The 21,908-nt window shown below is 36.8% G+C and overlaps 1 protein-coding gene across 4 annotated transcripts in view; it reads left to right on the top strand.

Moving 5' to 3' along the window:
- NFATC3 (nuclear factor of activated T-cells 3) overlaps positions 1-21,908 on the top strand; it is a 61,056-nt gene that overhangs the window by 32,770 nt on the left and 6,378 nt on the right. For 3 of the 4 annotated variants that reach the window (XM_015292362.4, XM_025154245.3, XM_046899619.1), the window contains 7 exons: positions 2,565-2,764; positions 3,792-3,964; positions 4,732-4,872; positions 6,631-6,686; positions 7,313-7,439; positions 9,038-10,084; positions 18,453-18,554. In XM_015292362.4, the coding sequence (XP_015147848.1) occupies positions 2,565-2,764; positions 3,792-3,964; positions 4,732-4,872; positions 6,631-6,686; positions 7,313-7,439; positions 9,038-10,084; positions 18,453-18,554 (1,846 nt within the window). The remainder of the gene's footprint in view (positions 1-2,564; positions 2,765-3,791; positions 3,965-4,731; positions 4,873-6,630; positions 6,687-7,312; positions 7,440-9,037; positions 10,085-18,452; positions 18,555-21,908) is intronic. The other variant, XM_015292363.4, reaches the window with a different exon arrangement.

The following is a 21,908-nucleotide window of genomic DNA, read 5'->3' as shown; positions in this document are numbered from 1 at the left end:
CTTAGAAAAGGTGTTTCCTTGTTTGTTTGTTTTCTTTTTTTCTTTTTTTTTTTTGTAGCTCCTGTTTCTATGATCAGGTCCTGAATTACACTCTGCAGTGTAGGAGGCAAGGTTATTCCTTTTCTTCGCCACTGCCCAGCTTAATTCTCACACTTACAGTACACAGTATTTATATTTATAGTTTGTTTTCTTTTCACATTACCTTTTAATTTTAAACATTAAATACTTTAAATCACATTTTAAACATTAAATACATTAAATCACTTTATGGAAAAGTAAAATTTTATGAAGTCTCTTCTGTTTTTCCAGCATGTTATTACTCTGCGTAACCATATATATTCCAGTACCTTTAACAGGCCTTCACCACAGGTTCTTTACAGCAGTGCATGAGAAGGCCATAGCGTAAGTGTCTGATTAACACAGCTCAGTGGTGGTGGAGGGAAGCTTGTTTGCTTTTCTTTTTAGATTGGTTTAAGCTTGTATTGCTTTTCAGCGTGTATGAAATTCTGAGGGGGTTGTGTTAATGTTATTATAGAACACTTTTAATCGTGGAAAGCCTGATTTTTGTGTGTCTGATTTGTAACATGCATAGGTTTTCTCTAAATTATATGTGTGCATTTTGTTTTGTTACAACATTTTTCCTTGCAATGTTGTTGGAACGTTCAGTTTTACATTCATCTGTTGTTTAATCTAGCATATATAAACTAGGAGTACAGTGCATGCATACAAGCTTGTATTACAAGATGATCATTCAGAAAATGCACTTGATAACTTGCTGACATATAACTAATCTGTTGGTGGGATGGGAATTTTTTTTCTTGTCTTTTCTGCCACTTTGCCTTCCCTCAGCACACTTTGCAAAATAACATTTGGAAACTCAGCCCCCTGTGTCTTCCATAGCATATGTGAGCCAAGCATAGAGGGTAAACCTTTGCTCAGGAATAATAGAGGTAGTGTTCAGCAGTGCTCATGTAGAATACAGCCATGCTGCCTGCGAGGCTCTACGTCTGCAGCTGTTGGCACCAGGTATACTTTGCTTTACTGAATTAAGCTCCTGCTCTGTGCAGACTTCTGTAGGGTCTCTGCTGACTGCTGACAGACTGACACAGTGTTATGAGTCCATCTCTAATTGCTGTTATCTCTAGAACTGTTGTGTACATATCCATTGTTAAGGAAGGTGGAGATAGCTTTAACTGGAAATGAGGTTTGTCACACTGACCCTGGTTGGAAGTTATTCAAGTTTTTGAATAGATCTGGCTTGTAATTTTTATAGTTCCTAGAATTAAGAGTGAAAACATTTCACAGTGCTCACATTCAGCCTGTGTTTCATCATGTTAAGACTGAATTTTAGCTGAGGAAAATAGATGGTGGAGTCACAATGCTGAGAATTTTGGAAAACGTGGCTGCTGTAAATGCTAAATTAATTTATGTATTTAAGTATTCTTTATGTATTATTTACTCTAAGTATTCTAAAAGAATGGAGATTTGTTCAAAGAGTGTTTTGGTATTACAATAAAATATTTTGTAAAGACGGAGTCCTGCATCAAGTATTAAAAGGAAATTATCCTTTATTAATATGAGTCCATATGTCCCACTGTCAATGGGATGATGAGAGCAGAATTTGAGCTGGTTGTGTTGCTGTAGTTTATGGGTGACTTAACAAATGAAGGGCAAGAAACCTTTCAGAACACCGATGGTCACAGCAGCTTTGTCTGTACTTTGACATCAGTAAATGCTTCAATATTGCTTTTATTTATGTGGATTTAAACTCTGGTAACCTAGACTTTTGTTAGTGACTGAGGTTTTAGGGTTTTTTTCTGAATTTAGCTCTTCGTACTAAGAACTCTAGTGAGAACAAAAAGATTTTTTATGTTTTAAAGAACATAAGCCTATCAACAGTAGAAATCTGTATGTAAATGCAAATAAATGAAATCCTTTAAGAAGTTTGGAAATTAGTCAATTATAGGACAGAATATTGCATTTAAATAAAAGCTGCCATGACTTTAAGCTTTGTGTACCTTTAGTGACAGTTACTTTTCTTTTGCTGTAACGGGGATCTGAAGAGGTAAGGATTGTTCAAGCCATGAGAAGATGTGACTTTTTGATTTAGCATTATTACATCTGTTTTTCTGCTTGCCTGTGCACAAGTGAATTGGTGATGGTAGCTGAAATCAAGGAGGAGGCAGAATTTGAGTTTCAGAGCTTGAAGCCAGTCTACTTCAGTTATGTATATTTTGTGATAGAAGTTGGGCTGGGCTGACCTTTTGAAGGTACAAGGAGATCTGGGGACAACGGAATCCAGAATTCTTTGCCTTCTGACTCTGAAAAGCAGCACAGTTTCCTTGCTGTAGTAATGGTCCAGAGGTCACTCAGCCCAGAAACAGAAATTCCAATTTGCTTCCTTTCTCTTTCCTCTCATGCTCCCACTCTAAAAAAGAAAAAAAACAAACACAGAAGACTGAAAAAGTATGCAAACTAAGTACTGCTCTTTCACACAAATGCAGAAAAACGAACTAATGTTTTAATACATGTTTTTTTGTTTTGTTTTGTTTTTTTTCCATCAGCTCCTGGGCTACAGCGAAAAGCCTGTAAACCTGCAAATGTTTATCGGAACTGCAGATGATCGCTACTTAAGGCCTCATGCATTTTACCAGGTGCACCGAATCACTGGAAAAACTGTTGCTACAGCAAGTCAGGAGATAATCATTGCCAGCACAAAAGTTTTGGAAATACCACTTCTTCCTGAAAATAATATGTCAGCCAGGTACTTTGCAGCTCTTCAATTGATATGTCTTTTTTCTTTCCCATTTGTACCAAAGAAACATCTAGTAAAACAGCATATTTATGAGTCACGATAAATGTGTCAGCACTCAGAAACACGTCTTTAGGTAATGTTAGAAGTAATGAAGCAGGGAAACAAGGAAGCTATTGTGATTGATGGGAAGAGGAACGACTTGAGTGTTTATATTTTCCCATCTAATCTGTATGTATGTATGACCCCACATTTGTGGAATTGCATGTGAACCATAACTGGCTGGTAGAGTTCAGCTGTTTGTTTTTCAGTAATATGGTTGTCTGACTTCTCATATCCTGACAGGCATTTTCTCTCTCTTTTTTTTTTTTTTTAGCAGTTGAGTTATTCTGATGTTTCAGGTCTTGACAGATAGAATGTGCCAAATAATAGTTTAATACTGCTTAGTTTGAGCAACAATTATACTGCCCTGTTCTGCCTGGCGAGTCAGTGGAGTAAGTGAAGCAGTTATTTGTAAATGTAGCTTGTTTATTTCTAATGAGACTTCTGAGGCCAGCTTAGATTTCTTAAAGTTACAGATCTCATGCTAGTTCCATCGAATGCTCCGGACCCACAGTAAGAGTCTTCAGAAGCTTCTGTGTTATTTGTTTGAAGTATTGTGTGGCTTATATGAATAATCAATAACCATACAGAATGGTAGCTGGGATGTGACAGCTACAGTTCTGTCATTCTCTCTTCCTAAGCTGAACTAAATGTCATCCTTGTAAATGTTTATTGTGTTATATAGCTTACTTTTGAACAACACTAGAGGTTCAAAAAAGCAGCAGTTATATGTTTGTAAGACAGAATATATAAAATTTGCTGACATTTGACACTAACATCTGTTAATGGAAACGTTTAAAACAGCATAACATGGGGACAATTTGAATGTTCTTCATTCTTTAACAGAAAGGCTTGCAGAGTATACAGAGTATATATAAAAGTTTGATTAATTTTCTTCCATTTCTCTTCTAACCCATCCTTCCTCACCTCTCTCCAGTATCGATTGTGCAGGTATTTTGAAACTTCGCAATTCAGATATTGAGCTCCGTAAAGGAGAGACAGATATTGGAAGGAAGAATACCAGAGTCCGACTCGTGTTTCGTGTTCACATCCCACAAACTAGTGGAAAAGTCTTATCGCTGCAGACTGCTTCCATACCTGTTGAATGCTGTAAGATTGCTTTAACTATGTGTAATTCATACTCATGTTTCCTGCACGTATCAGTAATAATGTCATTCTGATGATATTTATGGTCAGAATATCTGTAATGATTGTGTGTGAAAAGTATTGTGTGTAAGGAGCTTAATTAAGAAAAAATGATACCTGTTTATTTGAGGATGGTACTTAGTGGGTAACCTGAAGGTTCTGAGGAGTAGCAGTGTTCTAGGCTTTAAACCTAATACTGCAGTCATACGATTAGCAGCTTAAGAAGCTCCTGTATGCAAAAGGAGGCAGCAGTGAAAGTAAGTACTTATTTTAGGAAGAAGTAATACCTTTCATTAACAACAGTCTACATACCATTACTTGTTTTACAGCAGTACCTGATGAGCAGCTGAACTTGTAGGAAGTTCATGTCTTTAAATGCTGGCAGTAAGGAAACAATTGTATCAAATAAGAAAGCAGCTTTTAAAATACTTTTTTTTTTAATTTACTGTTCCTAAATTAAAAATTGCATTTGCTGTAACAGTAGAATCTGTTGGGTTTCATGGCTTCTTGTTTAAGAATTACATTGAAATTAGTTAAATAGAGCAAACAGGTTAAATAATGCACAATTTATATACATATATTTATATATTTGTATATATTTATGTATAATATATATTTATAGGTGACTGTTTTAGTTTCTACTCTGATGCTTTAGTTTAGGGCCGTAGGAGAATTATTACTGCTATGGTTATAACTGTAATATTTTTCTTCTTTTTTTTGTTGTTTTAAAGCTCAGCGATCTGCCCAAGAACTTCCTCAGATTGAGAAGTACAGCATCAATAGTTGCTCAGTCAATGGAGGCCATGAAATGATGGTAACAGGATCTAATTTTCTTCCAGAATCAAAAATTATATTTTTTGAAAAAGGACAAGGTAAATGCTTCCCTTCTTTTATTTCTTAACAAAAAAAACTACCTGAGCTTCATTTTAGGAAGAAAGGATGTTTTTAAAAATAAAAAAAAAAAATGAAGTCTGAAGTAGCAATTTGAAACTTCAAATTGAGCACTGATCTATAGGAGGTAGTTGGCAGTGATTGCTGAGAACAGCACTTGTGGTCTGGGAAGACAGCTGCAGCATAACTGGCTTTGAATAAAGATGCAGTTGATGGAGAAAATAAGTGGTACAATCCTCCTTAATATAACAAGAAAAGGTGGAAAATGAATGTGGGAACTAATGGAAATGTACTGTTTTTCATTGATATTTTTGGTGTTACTTCTTGTTTTATCATTATGTGGAACTTAATTACTGGCTTTGGTTGCAGTCAGGGCTGTTTCAAAGGCACTAGCTTAGCTCACCTGTATATTTTAAAATTTTAACCTAAAATAACATCAATAAATATATTAAAATATATGATAAAACACATAACATCACAAAACCTGATATTAAAATTGAATTTTTGATATCTTTGGAGTTGCAGTCTAAGGGATAATTTAGTTTGGTAGTTGCATCATAAGCATACAGGCTCAGTTCCTGTGAGTCTCAAATACAGATAGAAAATTCACTAAGAAGTTATTTCTGTGATATAAGAGCTGTCTGTAACAGAATGTCGTAGTGGAAAATTGGTTAAAAAAAAATATAAAAAAATTGCTTTATAGCTGGAGTTAAGCCATTTTTTTTTTCCAGTTCTGTCATTTTCCAGAAACTGCCATTTGCATACCAACTTTATTTTGTTTAATAATACAACTACATCAACTAGGGAATTGAACACTCAAAAATCCTATGAAAATATTTTTGCTACTATTTCCTGAGAAGTTGAAACCGGGTATTCAAGTTCCAGCAGTGATAATTTAACTTGTTCAAATGTTGTGCTCTCTATACTAAGAGGAAGACTAGGGAAAAAGATGCACCTGTGTTTATCACTAAACCAGGTAAATTAAGAGGGTGCAGCTAAGTCCAGTTCTTCCACATCCTTGTTTTTCTTAAATATTTAAGTAAAAGTGTGGTGCTGATTTGTTCTAATTGGCAAATATAGCATAAGTTGCTTTTTTAATATATTACGTATTTTGATACCCATTTTTTCAGGTTGTACTTTTGAGCTGTTTTGAGGAAATATTGCTGCTGGACAGTAGATAAAGTGTGGCAGGTTATGTTAGGTCAGAGCAAGGAGGAGGTTCACGTAGGTGCAGCGACTTCCCTCACAGCACAGACAGCTTGCCCCATAATTGAACTACAGGGCCTTTTGGTTCTGCAGCACGTTTGTCTTCAGTATATAACCTTTGGATATGTACATGCAGATATGGTATATATTGTTTCTCATATGGTGACTGAGCCCCTAAATCTTCAACATGTTTGTTTGAATAATGCTAAGTAGTATTAGTTATTTAAATTCATTTTTAAAAATTATTTGGGAAAAAAAAAATCCCTCCAGCCACACTGCCTCCTTTAGAGCCAGATTCAGCTGTTTGTAATCAGGTTGTGTTAAATGCAGAATCTTGCACAACATTCAGCTTCAGTATCTGTGCAGTACTGAAACTCTAAAGAATCCCTCTGTAGTGCAATCTGTTTAAAATGTATCTCTCACTGAATTGCTGCTTTATGACTGACAGTAAATGCACTTCTTAAGTAAGATTAAGTATTTAAGGATTTTAGAAAATGGTTTTGCTTCAATTATTTGTTAATTTCTCCCAACAGATGGACGACCTCAGTGGGAGGTAGAAGGGAAAATAATTAGGGAAAAGTGTCAAGGGGTGAGAAACTTCTTTTTCTTTCTTTAGACATTATGTTTTAAAGTGAGGAACTACTCATCTTCATTGCTCTGATATTTAGTCTTCATTTAGCAAAGCAGATCATTGGCTGATTCAGAGAGACAACTGGAGACTTCTAAATTGCCTTGATTCTTTAAAATAGCCATTAAGATGATGTGTTGAGAGAACTGGAAGTAGTATGCTTGAGAAAGCATTGCAAAAAGAAATTCAAATTGGACAAAAAGAAAACTGAAGATAAATTTTGTACGATGACAAGTAATTTCCAGTGCATTATAATCTTTCTTTCAAGTTTAAGTGATCCAAAGTGCAATTCTTTTTGATTCCTGGTATATTTTATGTGCTGGCAGGTAAACAAAGCATCGTTTAGATGTGTGTCTTTAATTACAAATTCAGAACACTTGGGTTTAGGAAAGAAAAAATGTCTCTGGTTAGCAGTTTGCTAGTACTACTGCTTTGATATGTAATATAGGCATAAATTTGAAATTAATCTGTTGTGGAATATCACTTTGCTTTAGTTTTACTGTAAAACTGTTGTGGTTCTTCTGTGATGAATAGCAGTTTCATTTGCATTTAATATGTAAAACTTTTTCTTTTAAACTTTCTTATAGGCAAACATCATACTTGAAGTTCCACCATACCACAACAAAACTATTACAGCTGCAGTTCAGGTGCAGTTTTATCTCTGCAATGGCAAGAGGAAAAAAAGCCAATCACAGCGTTTTACTTATACACCAGGTACTAAATGTAATAAAAAAAAAAAAAAAGAAAGCTGCATTTTATTTTTTTTTTAAGATAAACATTTGAAAGCATTTCAGACAGTCTTTGTGCCTTTGACAGGTGGATGTGACTAGCTTTGAACAACCTGAAATGTAGAGTAATAAGCCACTGTGCTACAGCTACAGCCGATATTTCTTTGTTACACATTTTACAGGATAATTTGCATTTTACCATTCTTTGAGAATGATTATAAATCTTAGAATTTGTGCTTCTCATTGTCCAGAGATGACACGGAGGGCAATGAGGTCACAGAATATCAGATTCTGTGCATTTTTTTCCCTCTCAAATATCCACAAAAACAGTTTCAGGTGTAAGGAAAAGAAAGAAAAGCGTTTTTTTTTTTTTCCAGACATATTGCAGCTTATTCCAAGAAAATATTTTTGAACTTGGACAGAAGTGTTCAAAACTATGTTTTTCAGTTAAGAAAGTCTTAATCCTTTATGTTTGGCATGAGAAAACTACTAGAAATACAGTTCCTCCTGCTTTGCCTGTCACTTCCTTGCCGTTAAGAAATTCGTGCCCATTGAGAATAGTCACAGTTCACAGGGGACAAATGCTGAATCTAGATCCTTTACTGCTGTTCAGAGGACTTAAGGTTACATACCTGAAGCAGTCTTTTATATGAATATTGAAACAATCTTTAAGATAACTTGTATGCTGGCAAAGAAAACTTCCATTAATTTACCCTATTTAAAATAAACTCTGCTTACTGCTTGTACTCTAAAATTACAGACTTCATGCATAATTTTAGTAATGTTACTTAAGTATGTGGTGCTCTAGGTATGCATTTGTTGTGTTATCAAATACGTGATGCTATTCTTAAGAATATCAGCTCCTAGGATAATTATAAAAACATCATCTAAGATGCACCTTGCATGAGAAATCCATATTCAAACTGGAATGAAGTAATGAAACCTACCGCTTAAATAAGAAGCTATTCTACTTATAACTGCAGCTATAATTACACAAACGTTTTAAACACCCATTTATTAATTTTTAACACTTCAGCATTAATGCAAAAAGTAGAATAACAACCAAGACACAGTCAGTATTTTTCTACTGTTTGTTCCTGAAATCTGTATCTTTTCATGAGCCTACCTGTGGTAAAAGTAATATCTGGTTTAAAAAAAAAAAAATGCATTCACTTTTTCCTTGTGCCTCATTCCGAACTGTTGTCGGACTGTTTTTAGCAGAGCCTGGTAGCAGTCCCTGCACATCCACCCTTGGTGAGCTGTATCATTTGGCCATACTACTGGACTTTCTCTGGCTGGGTTGCAATAAGAGCCATGCACTGCATAGGAGAGTAGTTTAGAAGGGAGATAACTGCCTTTGAATAAATACTAGGAGGAATCTTCTCCCTTTATGCCTGTAATGCTAATTCCTGAAATCAAAGAAAATGAAAGCAGAGCAAAAGGAAAAGAGAAATTAGAACAATTAGAATTAGAACCTGGATATTAACAGTACTGTCATGGTTGTTAAATGGCAGTTAGTGCGTGTGTATTTATCACAGGATGAAAATGAATTGGAATTGTAATTCCCAATTTTACTTTTTCTAGTTATAATGAAGCAAGAACACAGAGATGAGGTGGATTTGTCTACTGTTCCATCTTTGGCACTGCCTCACACAAGCAACATCCAGGGCCTACATTCTATCCAAACTCAGTTGCCTTCACCAGAGCAAGGGCATCCTCATGACAGTTTACTGTCTACATCACCCAGGAGCCTTGTGTGTCCAGTTCAACCATCATATGCAGCAATGGTGACCTCAGCAGTATCCCACCTGTCGCATATGCAAGGTAGAAACCTTAGTCCAAGCGAAGAGTGTCATGTTTTGCCCCCTACTGTGGTTCAGTCTTTTCAGGTAACGTCAGCGCCTCCTGTGAGGCCTTCCTATCAGCCTATGCAGTCCAATGATGTGTACAACGAACGGTCTGGTCTTCCTATGAACTCTGCCTCCAGCCAAGGATTTGATGCTATTTCATTTCAGCAAGACACAGCTGTAACTCATCTGATAAATCTTAGCTGCCAAGCTCTACCACCAATGCCGTTCCATTCTTCAAATCCAGGTTCTATGTCAACGTCAAGTACAGCAGGGCACCCTCTAGCACGCTCAGCACATTCAGGACAGTCATCTTCACACCTACCATCAATGGGATACCATTGCCCAAGCGCTGGGCAGGCCTCTATCCCTTCTGCAATGAGTCGCTCCCTCGGGCAGTCTTCTCCCCAGCTGCAGCAAGTCCCATACCATTCTACAAACCCAGCGTCCACTTCCCCATCCCCAACAGCTTCCCATCCTTTGATCCCTTCACCGCTGTCTGGACCATCATCACCCCAGCTACAACCTCTGCCTTACCAGTCTCCTAGCTCAGGACCTGCCTCATCTCCCCCACCAGCCACTGTAAGTCAGTCGGGACAGCACTCTCCTCAAGCACATAGTCCTGCACTGGGAGGTCTTAATGCAGCTACATCTTTAGTGCACCATACCATGTGCGATTCATCTCCATTTTCACCAGATGGGGCAGCTATTAACATTAAACCAGAACCTGAAGATCGAGAATTGAATTTTCAGATAGGACTACAAGACATCACACTAGATGATGGTAAGTGGATTTAGTATTTTAATACTGGGGTATAATTACACTAAACCAAAACTTGTTGAAGGAAATTATTGTTTTGTTTAGATCACACTCCACAGAAGTATATTTGTACTATCAAAATGGAGTCACATTTTTGCATCCAAAGCAATGACTTATTTAAAACTAATAATAGTAGTCATACAGTTGAAGTAGTTTAGTGTACAGTTTGCCTGTAGCCTTTGGTTTTAGTCATAAAACAAGCCCAGAGAATTAACTCCTGCATATTTACACTTTATCTACAAAGAATTAATTTGAAGCTTCTTCTAATTGCCTTTCTGGTATATTTCAGTAAAAGTCATCAAAATGTATCTGAGTTACATAAATGTAGTTCAGATCATGGTTTCATGGAGCTATCCCAGTTTTGAGAGGTGGGCTATTTTGCTGAAAGTACAGCACATGCATTTTGACACCATCTGGGTCTCTTCCTAGACGTTCTGTAGAAAAGCTGCCATCATTCAGCACCTCTGCTCACTGTAGCTGTTGGCTTTCTCCTTACCACTTTGGCTACATTTTTGAGAAATTCACCAGCTTACTGTAAACAAGGACCATGGTGGAGGCATTCTGGTTCTAAGGCCAGACCATAAAATCCTCAACTTCAAATACCTGAACAACGTTAATTTACAAAACCAAGTGGAAAGTAGCAGTTACCAGATGCTAAGTGTTAGGAATATTTTAGGCATATGTGAGAAGGAATTTAAAGAACACGTCAGATTGAAGTGACTGAAAGAGCAGAAGGCCTGGCCTTAAAAGGTATGTAGAAGGTATTTGATATTAATAATGGGCACCTTGCTAGTATGTATTTTCTACAGTAGGTTTAGCTGTAGTTCTTAAATTATCTGTTGCAGTTATTGTTACTGCTGCTGTAATTAAATAACATAAAGACTAAGCATGGGCCATCTGTTAAATATCCACATCAGTCCTGGTTCCTTCAATAAGCAGTAAGAAAGTGTAGTAAGAAATGCCACTCAAGATGCCGCATACTAGGAGAAAAAATGGGAAAAAGTGGTAGTACATTTGGACTTTCAATTACATGGCAATGTACTCAAAACCCTGTTTTTAGAAAAAATATTAACTGGCTATTTACAAACTACATATCAATCAGTCAGCTTTCCTTGAACTAGAAAGGAAAGAAGAGACAGATTCTTTCCAGGAGACACTGAGAGGAGAAGAGGAAGGCTTTAAAAAACAGAATATTTAAAATTTCTATTTCTATGCTAGAGGAGTGAGAAAAGAAACCTCATGTTTCCAAAAAGTGTCACATTAGAACCTGTCTCTTTCTTATCCTGCTTCCCTTCACACCCACAAAAAAGATACAGAAATCGAAAAATAAAAAAACCACCAATCATAAACAAACCACCTAAATACTGTAGTTCTACTCTTCACACTGTAAGCAGAAGCATTTAGCCTTTATGAGCAGCTCAGCTTGGAAGTTCCTGTGTGGAAGTTAGAATGAATGCACAGTAGAGAAAAGAAAGCCAATGTTTTTTTTTTTCTGCCTATTGCACAAATTGAAACAACTTCTAGGAACTTTCTGCTGCTTAACAATGAAAACATTGAGTTGTTTCTATGCTGACAAACATTATATTCTTTTAATAGCAGGAAAAGCTGGAAGAGCCATGCCTAAATTGTACCCATCCGCTAATATGTTAGAGAAATATAATCAACATGCAGAAGATAGAAATGACCACAGTTTCTAATAATTATTTTCTTTTAAATAATGCTTGCTGTGGAAGTTGAAGTCTCGTAACCTGTGACTCCATTATTTACTTCCTATATGGAAAACAATGTATTTTTAAATGCTAAACAACCCCCTGGCATCAGCTATACATTTACAAGTGCAGAAATGACATTCACTTCAGTTCAATATCACTGCCATTCAGTGATTGAATCACTCAGCAGTAGAATTCTGAGAAATGGAAAACTGGTGGATTTTATTCTTATTCAGTCTGCCCGTTCAGGTTGGATGTGGAGCCTGAAACTTGCTGTTCCAAAATCTTAAAGAGCATAGTGACATGAAACAAGCTGCTCAATGTTTTCAACATGAATAAATACATCCTCTGTTTAACAAGTTTGTAGTTTAAAAAATAAAAAGATGTTTAGACAGGAACTTTTTTTAATGTATCTCATGTTTTACTGTGGTTTATGAAATGATTAGAAAATTTTGCTTTTGTTTATTACTGAATTTTAGTTTCCATACAAATAGAGCTGGACACAAACTGCAGATGAATTACTCTAATGTTATAAAAACTAAAAAAAAAAAAAAAAAATCCAAACATAAGTGCATGTGTAAATAAATATTAATATGGTGTGTTCTCTGAAGTAATGTATCAAACACGAAAGCTATATTTAGCTGGAAAATGGGCTTTTAAAATAGGTTACCAATTAAGGCAAGTAAACTGCCTTCAAAATAATTCTAAGGGAAAGCCAATTAAATTTTTTGTTTAAATTGTATCTGGATTACTGCTCTTAAGTATTGCACCCAGTTGCTTAAAACAAACAAACAAAAAATCTGACAGCATCTTTTAGTAAGAGATCAGCATCTTTTAGTAAGGTGCACTATTTCAAAATCAGCATAGTTTCTTTGCCAAGAAAATTAAGTACTGAAACGGAATTTGAGTGATGTACAAAATGCTATTTCTATTTACTAAGCTGTTTAGCTTGCCAGAGTATGATTTAAAATTTTCTTTTAAAAAAATAACTACTATCCACCTTCATAATTATGTAAATTCTGTTATGCAAGACTTCCCAAAGTGTGCTTCAGTGTCCCTTCAGCCAACATCCAGGCTGCTTCTTCAGCACATATCCCCCCCCCCCCAGAAATCCAAAACTTAATATGGAACTACAGAGCAACTACTTCAGTCTTGATCCCATCTCTCTTGGAAGGTGCAATATCTGGATTCACTCATTTCAGTTTTTTTGCAACATCAGAAACACTTGGCAATGACCAGAGCAGAGCATTGTTTTAGTTTAGTTCTATTCCTTTGCCTGTAGCACAAGTGGGGCCATCTTCAGACTGAGTGAAAAAAAGCTTTCAGAATTGGAAAGCAGATCCTTTACCTGGATTACAGTTGTTGTTTTCTAACAGGATCTGGCTGTTCTAGGTCTTTCCAGTTGACACCTTGAATTTGCCCTTAGATTTGGCTTCACACCTATTCCCCACACTTTGTAATTCACTTAAATACTCAAGTTACATAAGGACATCTAGATATGAAATTAGAAGATTAAAGAAAATGTTTGATACATAAGACAAATTCAGAGTAATTTGTATTTTAGGCTGCTTGTTAAAAGACATGAAAACTAGTACTATTTTTTCTTGCTTAGGACTTTCCAGTAGTCCATCTGCACAAGCTGAGTGCACTGCATACACACAGCTTGCTATGCTTTATTTGTCCCATTCCCTTCTCCACCTCTTCCCCTCCTTCCTTTAACAGCTTTCATTAAGTCCTTTCTCTGCCCATCTTCCCAGGGTGACATTTGCCTGTCTAGATAGCAGAATATTTAGGGCTGCAAGCAAGTGTAAACAAGAAAGCTACAACAGTTGGTTGTTTCAGTCCTTTCCTGTATACGTGGTCCATTCTGTGTTCTGCTGTATAATCATCTAATAAAGGTCCCGTTTCTTTACAACTAGAAAAAAAAAATAATCAAAGTTGCCTTCAATCTAGTTGTCTGATGAGGCCCTGTTAATTTTTTCACTTTTTTTTATTAAAAAAAAAAAAGCTTCCACTGTGGTAGTCTGTCTATCCCACTGCCAAGTTCTAGATTTCAAGCTATTCTAATACTGTTGATCTTACAAGAGCATAAGCTTATTTAACAGTTTAGGAACAATTTTACCTTATATTTCATGGCTGTCTACAACGAGATTTCCAACATGTATTCCTAACAACTGTATTTAACCATTTTAAGGTATTATGTTATACTGTATTCAGCAGCTCAGGATGACCTTCTGCTAATCCTCTTAACATTCTGTTACTCATTACATCTCTGTTACCTCAAGCAGGAGATCAGAAAATCTAGTATGTGGATTTTTTATAAATCATAACCAGAAATCCTCTAACAGCTTTGTGTACATCAAGCAATAATTTGGCTTTGTCAGATACATTCTACATAAAATTCTAAGCCACTTGCATTCATTCATTTTAACAGCTCTGTTTGATATCTCTCTAGTCAGTAAGCTCTCTTGCTTGGAAGCTCAGACTACAGATTTTCTAGTAAAGACCAGAATAGGTCATTACAGGTAGCTTTCTACTTTAGCTTCAGCTTAACTTCTGTACAAGCTGTATTTGAACCTTCATAGCGATAACAAGCGAGGAAGTTCTGAAGAATGACTAAGTGATATTTCTCTATATCTAATTAAAACTTGTGCATTAACAGTTACTAATTAAGCAGCTTCCTGCACAGCAAAGCAATCAAGGTCTACAGAAATAGAAGAAATACTGAATGCCAGAACAACCTGTTGCATTTTGCAGCATGCCTTGACCTGGATATTTGGGGCAAGAACTGCAGCCTGCATTGTATGCAGAACCCACAGAATACCTGCAATTCTAAAAGCCAGTCAGAAAATTAGACTAGTGTAAACTGTTTATCAAGGTTGTGTTTAAATACCATCTTTCTTTGTATTCTATATATTAGATACCATCAAGCAGTACAGGAATTGCAATAAAACAGTAGACAGTTCTACATAGGTTGCTCCAAAAGTAACGCCTCCTGTAGCTTCCATGGAAACTACAACAGATACACAGAGCATGATAACAGTATTTGATAGTATAGGTTCTCAGCTGCATAGCACTGTTTCACAACAGTCATAACCATTAGCTATGCATTTTTTTCCAGCATACTGTGCTCATAAAAATATGCACCAGTAGAAATGAACCACTATTGCTGCTGCCACTGCTGAAATGCACCACCCAGCACCTCACTGTGCTCACAGCCACTGGTTTGTGTCCATAAGTGCTCAGTAACCAGCCAGTGAATGTCATTGGGTGCCATTTTTTCCTGTATGGTGTAGGAATTCAGTGACATGCCTTTGATCCCTTTACACTTTCATGTCAGACGCCATTTTGTCAGACTGCCTCTCTGCTGCCATCAGTGACGCAGCAACAACATGTAATGGAATACTGGTGGGAAGGTTCAGCACCTACTGCCACACCACCAATGTCCACGTCTGACATTGTGGGCCAACATAATAGGAGGCGTTACTTTTGGAGCAGCCCTCAATTCTCCTCATAAGCTTATGGATTCCTTCAGTGACATCCTGAGGTTGAACAAGATGGTAGGAAAAAACTTGAAATGTATGGAAATGTGCAACTTAATTAAGAACGAAGGGAAGAAAGATCCAGACACTGAGTACTAGATTGAAGGAAGGGAAAAGTTTGGAATGATGAGGAAAAGTGAAAGGATGTTAACGGTCTGTGGTTGTCAGCAGTTAAAGGATGTTGTAACTGTATGTCCTAGTGGAGCCATTCACTACATTCATAAAATTGATGCCAGGACAGTATCTTTCTAGATGATCAGTTGTAGACTGCTAGTGCATTAAGTTGTCTGGATGAATCATCAGGAAGTTACAACCAGCTAATGTATGAATCCTCCTGTGTGTCTTGGTTAGCTGTAAAATGCCTCATTGCATTTTGCATAAGAACACCTAATTGTATCCCCACAGAAAGAATTTAAGAATTAAAAGAGGTTAGAAACTTATTTTGGGAATGCAAATACCGTGTCTACACCATGGTGTGGATACTACCAAGAGTAGCAAAACTGGAAGGAGTTAGGCATGTCATTGCAGCACTGGTAGAAACACACTTGGACACTTCTGCACTGCTTTCCACAGCCCAGCTCTAAGACTCATGTATAATACTTACTGTATTAAACTCATTTTCTTGCTTGAAGAAGAGGCAGTCATGTGACATATAGTAAAACCAATTCATTTAAACACAGAGCAGGACATAACCACGGCATGCACAGAGATTTTTGTTACTGTACAAAGTAACTTTACAACATGTACTGTGACTCTGTAGGCCAAAGGTGTGCACACACTCTGTACAGCTGCAAACATTATGTGCCTGTGCAGACTCTGCTCTTAACACTTCTTACATCCTAAATAAGCTTAAAAAAAAAATCACTAGTTATAGCTGGTTTTAAACCTGAAATTTCTAAAGTAAGCTCATTCTGTCTTTTGAAGTAGTAACATGCAAGGCAATTCACCATGCCCTTGGTAGTTTGCCATTCCAAATGTGTACTTCCACATGCCTGTCTTTGATCACTAACCAGAGTCACAGCTGGCTGCTCCACAGCAGGGAGGACTGAGGGTTAAGTATAGCCTGGCAGCTGCTTTTTTTGTTGGTTTTTTTTTTTTGAGGGAAAGCTGACACCATATTACTTGGTGGTTGTGGGAAGTCTAAATGAGGCTTAATACCCAGCACTAACCAGTATGATGTAACAGCTGATCATAAATGCAGCTGATGTAACTATCTGGAGTTGACAAAAGAAGGCTTATATTCAAGGAAGCATGTGCTGTGGTCTGTCCATAATGTTCTTTGAGGTTTACTGACGTTCTTTCCATCTGTAAATACACCAAATTCACTTATCTGTCTTCTCAAATACAAACTCCTAGGTAGATGCAGTAATGCTACCAAGCCTAGGCAGTTTATACAGTCTTCTATAAACAAACTTCCTTTGCAAAGATATAAAGAAACCCAGCCTGTGCTACTTAGTGCAGCAAGCACTGGAAACAGTTGTGCATTTATGATAGCTTTTGGGATCTGCTGTTCTAGAAACAGCACATCTTCTGGTTTAAGTCTGGCTGCCCACAACTCCTTTTCAGTTCATAGTAGTAAAGCATATACGAGCTTCTAATTAATCCTACAGAAAAACTAAGCTGCTTGACTCCTGTAGGATGAGATTCTGAAAACCAAATGATAGACCTCCATAAACTTCTTGATCTGCCTGGTTCTACTCATGAATGGGTACACCTACAACGCATCAGTCTTCCTGATTTCATTTAAATTGAGAAGTTTTAAGTTCAGTGTTACATTATTGCATACAAAATACATTCTCTAACATTACTTAAATACAGAAAACCCTTCTGAAATGTTTGTAAAACGATTGTAAAGCCTGAGCTTGGGAAGATTCTCTGTAAAAGTTAATTTGTTTTATCCACAGTCAGTTTACTGCTTATATCCGTGGATTCATTAGATCTGTATTTAAATGGTACTGTCCTGCTGGTTCCACCAGAGCTGGTGGGAAAATGCTCTGCTTAGTATCATGTCCTTCAAAATGGGAGTGGACATTTTTTCAAAACACAGATTAGGCTTTCCATTTCTCCTTTAAATATGTAAGTTTATGCTTTAAACAGCTGAGCACAAGGAGTCACCAAAGAAGTATGTAATTTGAACTGCTTGAATTTTGGGAAGGAGTGGAAATAAAGTTCTTCCCAGCATTCATTCCTACACAGTTCTCAGAAATTATACTGGCAGAGCAGATGGGTGGCTCTGTCCAGAAGGCACCATTTAGTCAGCTTTCGGAGTAATTTTTCAGATTGCATTAAAGTCCAGTTTACTAAACTGTACAACACCAGCTTGAACAGAACAAAAAAGTATTCTAGTGCAATTTCTGCATAGTCACTAATCAGAACAGCATAAACACAGTCTTGTTGTTTACATTAACAAATACACTATGCTACATTAATTTCTTCCCCAGGAACTACTTCAGTAAAGTACAGTTCTCTGCTTCCTCAGTTTCTCACATTGCCTCCACTAGAGCCACCTCCACAGACAGGAAAACAAAGTGTTATCTCTACACTCCAAACTTTGTGACCCAGCTGACTGAAGAGAAATACCTTGAGCAAAACACTCAGTCTGACAAGTAAGGGGAAGCTAACAGCTGTTCACAGCAACAAACTCCTTTGTTTAAAGGATAAGAAAAATAAGAATGAAGGTTTTATTGACTAGCACTGTTTTGCCTACCACTTTCAGCGGAGGTGCTGTCAGGAGGCGTAAGCACTATTAACTTTACCTCACTAAGTAAAACAAGTTGAGAAAACTGCAAGAGGAATACTCTTATGCAAATACCAAATGAAATTTAATCTAGTATAAAATTAGGTAGACGTTGAAAAATATCAACAATACCTTTATGGCTCTGGCTACACATTGAAAAATAATGACAATTGACAATTTATAAATAGTTATTTATGTCAACGTATGTAGTAATTGTGGATGAAACTGGGTATTTAATGTTAGTGCTATTAAAAGAAAACTGAACGTCACTTCCTGGTTGAGTGAACTGTAACTTCTTGGTTTAGTCCAGTCAGTAGTTATGTCTGTCTTCTTCTCTGACACAGACAGTTTTATTTCTGACCTGGAATACCAGCCATCAGGTTCATCAGAGAAATGGACTCAACATTCAGCACTCATGTCCAACTCCTATGTGGAAAATCTAGAGGGTGAGTCTGCTTATGAAAATGCTTCAATGTTTAAAATTGGAGCACAAAGGAGAGGGGAAGGTGTTTTAATAGTCCTAACATATACAAGTGAAAACACAACATAGTACTTAAGTATTGCTATAATTGGACACGTGCATTCTGAAATAGTTGGAAGTCATGAACCAGGTGTACGCTTAACAGAGTAAAAGCCTCCACCTGAAGTATATCTAGCTGCCACAGAACTTCCTGAGTGCTGTAGAATCTAGGAAGGTCACAGAAGGATATGAAAATTTCAAGCCTAGTAAAGCCAAGCTGGTAGGGTGGCCAGATCAGTTAACTCTAAGAAACTTTGAACGTTTCTCCTTTTTCGTAGTTACAAAGTAATGTCAGTTTAAGTAGATGGAACACAGTGGTGTGTACTACCAGTAAGTACCAGAAATACAGATTTTATGGAGAGAATTCTAGTTGAATATGTGCTATAATTGAGAATGATCATCTGAATTTGCTTTAAGATGTTATCAGCTTCTTTATTTCACATATAAACAAGATAATTATGCACTGTGACTCTTAATAGTGATATTAGAAATTGGTAAGAAGCATATTGGTCACATTCATGTTTATAGTTTTTTTCTGAAGTATTTTTCACCTTATTACAAACATGCCTACAATGCCGAAGAACTGTTTTAACCCTGTAAACAAATAAATGCACATATATGTATGCATAAATACATACATATATAAATACATCTTACTTTTCCCCAGATATTTTAAAGGGTAATATCTGTAAGTGTATATTCAGTTTAGGACTGTTAACACTTAATGAACCTAGATGGCCTTAATAAAACTCTTACACAATTAGTGTGTGGGCTTAAATTTACTCTCAGAACTAACTTAGTTCTACTTGTCAGAATGTAATCAGTAAGGTAAGTAGCTACAACTTACAGTGCCAAAGCTAGAGAATGGACTCTACACTGAGCTGACATTTCTGGATTTTGAAACTATCAGTTGGTTAGTACAGTATTACTTAGAGCTACTCTAGACTGCAAAAAGCGCAACTCAGAATCTTGTAGGTATGGAATAATTGTTGAAAGAGTTCTTGGGTGACAGACTCAGTGTAATAATAATAAATGCAAACCAAAAAACCAACACATATCTATCTTGTCCAGTAAATTTTAAGACACATATTGGCAAAGCCTGCAGTGTACATTGACATTCAGGTCCCTTTTTAAAAAGACACATGCACAGAAAACCACACCCAGAGAGAAACATGCTTATGTACACTTGCTAGCATCTGAGAAATACGGCTGGGGAAAATGGCATTTTAAAAGTTGAAATAATTGATATTTCAGGAACTCGGCCTAAGAAGGATGGATCACTGAAATACTAATGTTGCAATGGAAACTAATATTTACTCATGGATGTCAAAAGAATGATTCTGTATCTTAAGGAATGCCTAGTGTCAGACAAGTGAGCTATCAATCACTGGGATGGATGCTTATGGATCCTGCTTCCAGCTTTAAATCTGAAAGAGTATAGCTTCAGAATTACACTACTGAACCCTAAACTACTAAAAGGATGGAAAATTATGGTAGTGAGAGTGGGAAGAGGTGAAAAAGCAAAACTGCCTTGATTCCATACAGACAGAGATCTTGTTACTGAACTATTTTCATATAAAGCAGCCTTAAATTCAAGAGGGACACTTCTATGAAAACATTCACAGTTCTATTATAAGGATGAGTAAATGCTAGGAATGAGTATGAAATGAGTAGAGAAAAATACACTATGTTAATTGTGTGCCTACACCTTGTCCCCTTCTGTCCTCCCTGGTGTCACAGAAGAATTAAATGCATACAGTTGTTGGAAGTGTTTCAGCAAAGATCAACTAGACCACTCAAAGATATGGAACAGAAGTTACATTGAATCAGCCTGGCTCTCTGGCCAGGAAAATGAATGAGGGAAAGGCACAGAAAATGACAAAATGAATGGGTGCCATGGAAAGGGTAACACAAAATATAATCTTGGGAAAGCAAGTGACAGAAGTATTCACACTAAGTAGAAAAATCACATAAGTCCAATGCTAATAATTACAGTCTGTATGACAATATTGAGTTAAGCTTCAGAAGGGAGATGTTTCAGAACATTGTGCGTGTCAGAATTTTGCACAGACCCAAAAGACCATTGAGAGAAAAATGCAAATAGAGTTGTTAAGCACAAAAAAATAAATTGTCTCTGGAATTCCCTAGGACAGACACATTTTGGAGCCTGGTGAACACTGTAGGGACACATCACTGTGTTTTTTCCTGCTTTTCCCTTGGTCTTTACTATTGCCCTTTACATTAATAGTTTTTAGTCTGAACTGGTTTCCTGATAGTCCTCCATAGAAGTATTTTTGACCTGTGAAAACCTGAAATGCTTGGCAACTGCCTGTTACAAAGGCTGTCTTGTCCTACAGAAAGTATGGACACCAATTGCAGATTACCAGCTTCCTGCAAGGGAAAGGAGGCTGCTGGCATTATTAGCAGAAAGGCCTTTAGGGTCCAGGAATGATATACGGCATTCCTGTACAAAACAGTTGTCTGTCAGCACTCAAAGAAATCAGTAACTGTGGTTAGAACTGTTTAGGCAGATGTCAGTTTTTGGTTGTCATTGTATCTAAAAAGAGAATGATTACACTTCTGATTATAGCACTGAAGACACCTGTCTCAGGGTTTACATCTAAATGTGTTGTAATACCAATAAGAAAAATTTAGTAAGATGGTACAGGTATGTGACTTGACTGACAAATGAAGGGTCAGGAACAAAAGTGATGTTGTAAAGTGAGCTTGTTACAGTAATTTCTTCAAGATTGTTTTAAAAATTCATCCAAAACCACAACCTGTTCTTAAAAAGCACTTTCTCTTATGATATTGTCATGTTTCATAACAAAAGAACTCCCTTCTGCTCAAATCAGCTAATGCAGATAATTTTCGAAGGTGAGAATTTCTCCTAAAGAAGTTTGTCAGTACAGCTCACAGGACACATCTGTATGGGAACATCTGTAAGAATTACTCCCCCTAGCTGTGCGTCATTGCACAAATGGCTGAGCTGTACAACCTAAATTGAGTTTATTTAAAAAACTCTGGATTGCAAATAGCAAGTTTAGCACATCTTCATGATGAGTCTCTGGCTGTTTATGCAGCTAACAACTGGAGCAATAGCTTTTATCAGCTGCCCCAGTGCAGGTCTTCAGGAATCAAAATAGAGTGCATTTTGAGCCATGCTATATTTGACAATTGAGTTATTAGAACACACGCAGTTATCACTTTGGTAGTGGGAGAATCTGCCACATTTCAGTGCGAATTGTAGTGTGCCACTGCTCTGTTTGTTTTAAATCTG

This window comes from Gallus gallus, chromosome 11 (assembly GCF_016699485.2).
Source record: "Gallus gallus isolate bGalGal1 chromosome 11, bGalGal1.mat.broiler.GRCg7b, whole genome shotgun sequence".
NCBI lineage: Eukaryota > Metazoa > Chordata > Aves > Galliformes > Phasianidae > Gallus > Gallus gallus.
Note: the sequence above shows the minus strand (reverse complement) of the source record. Positions and strands in the feature narration are given on the sequence as shown.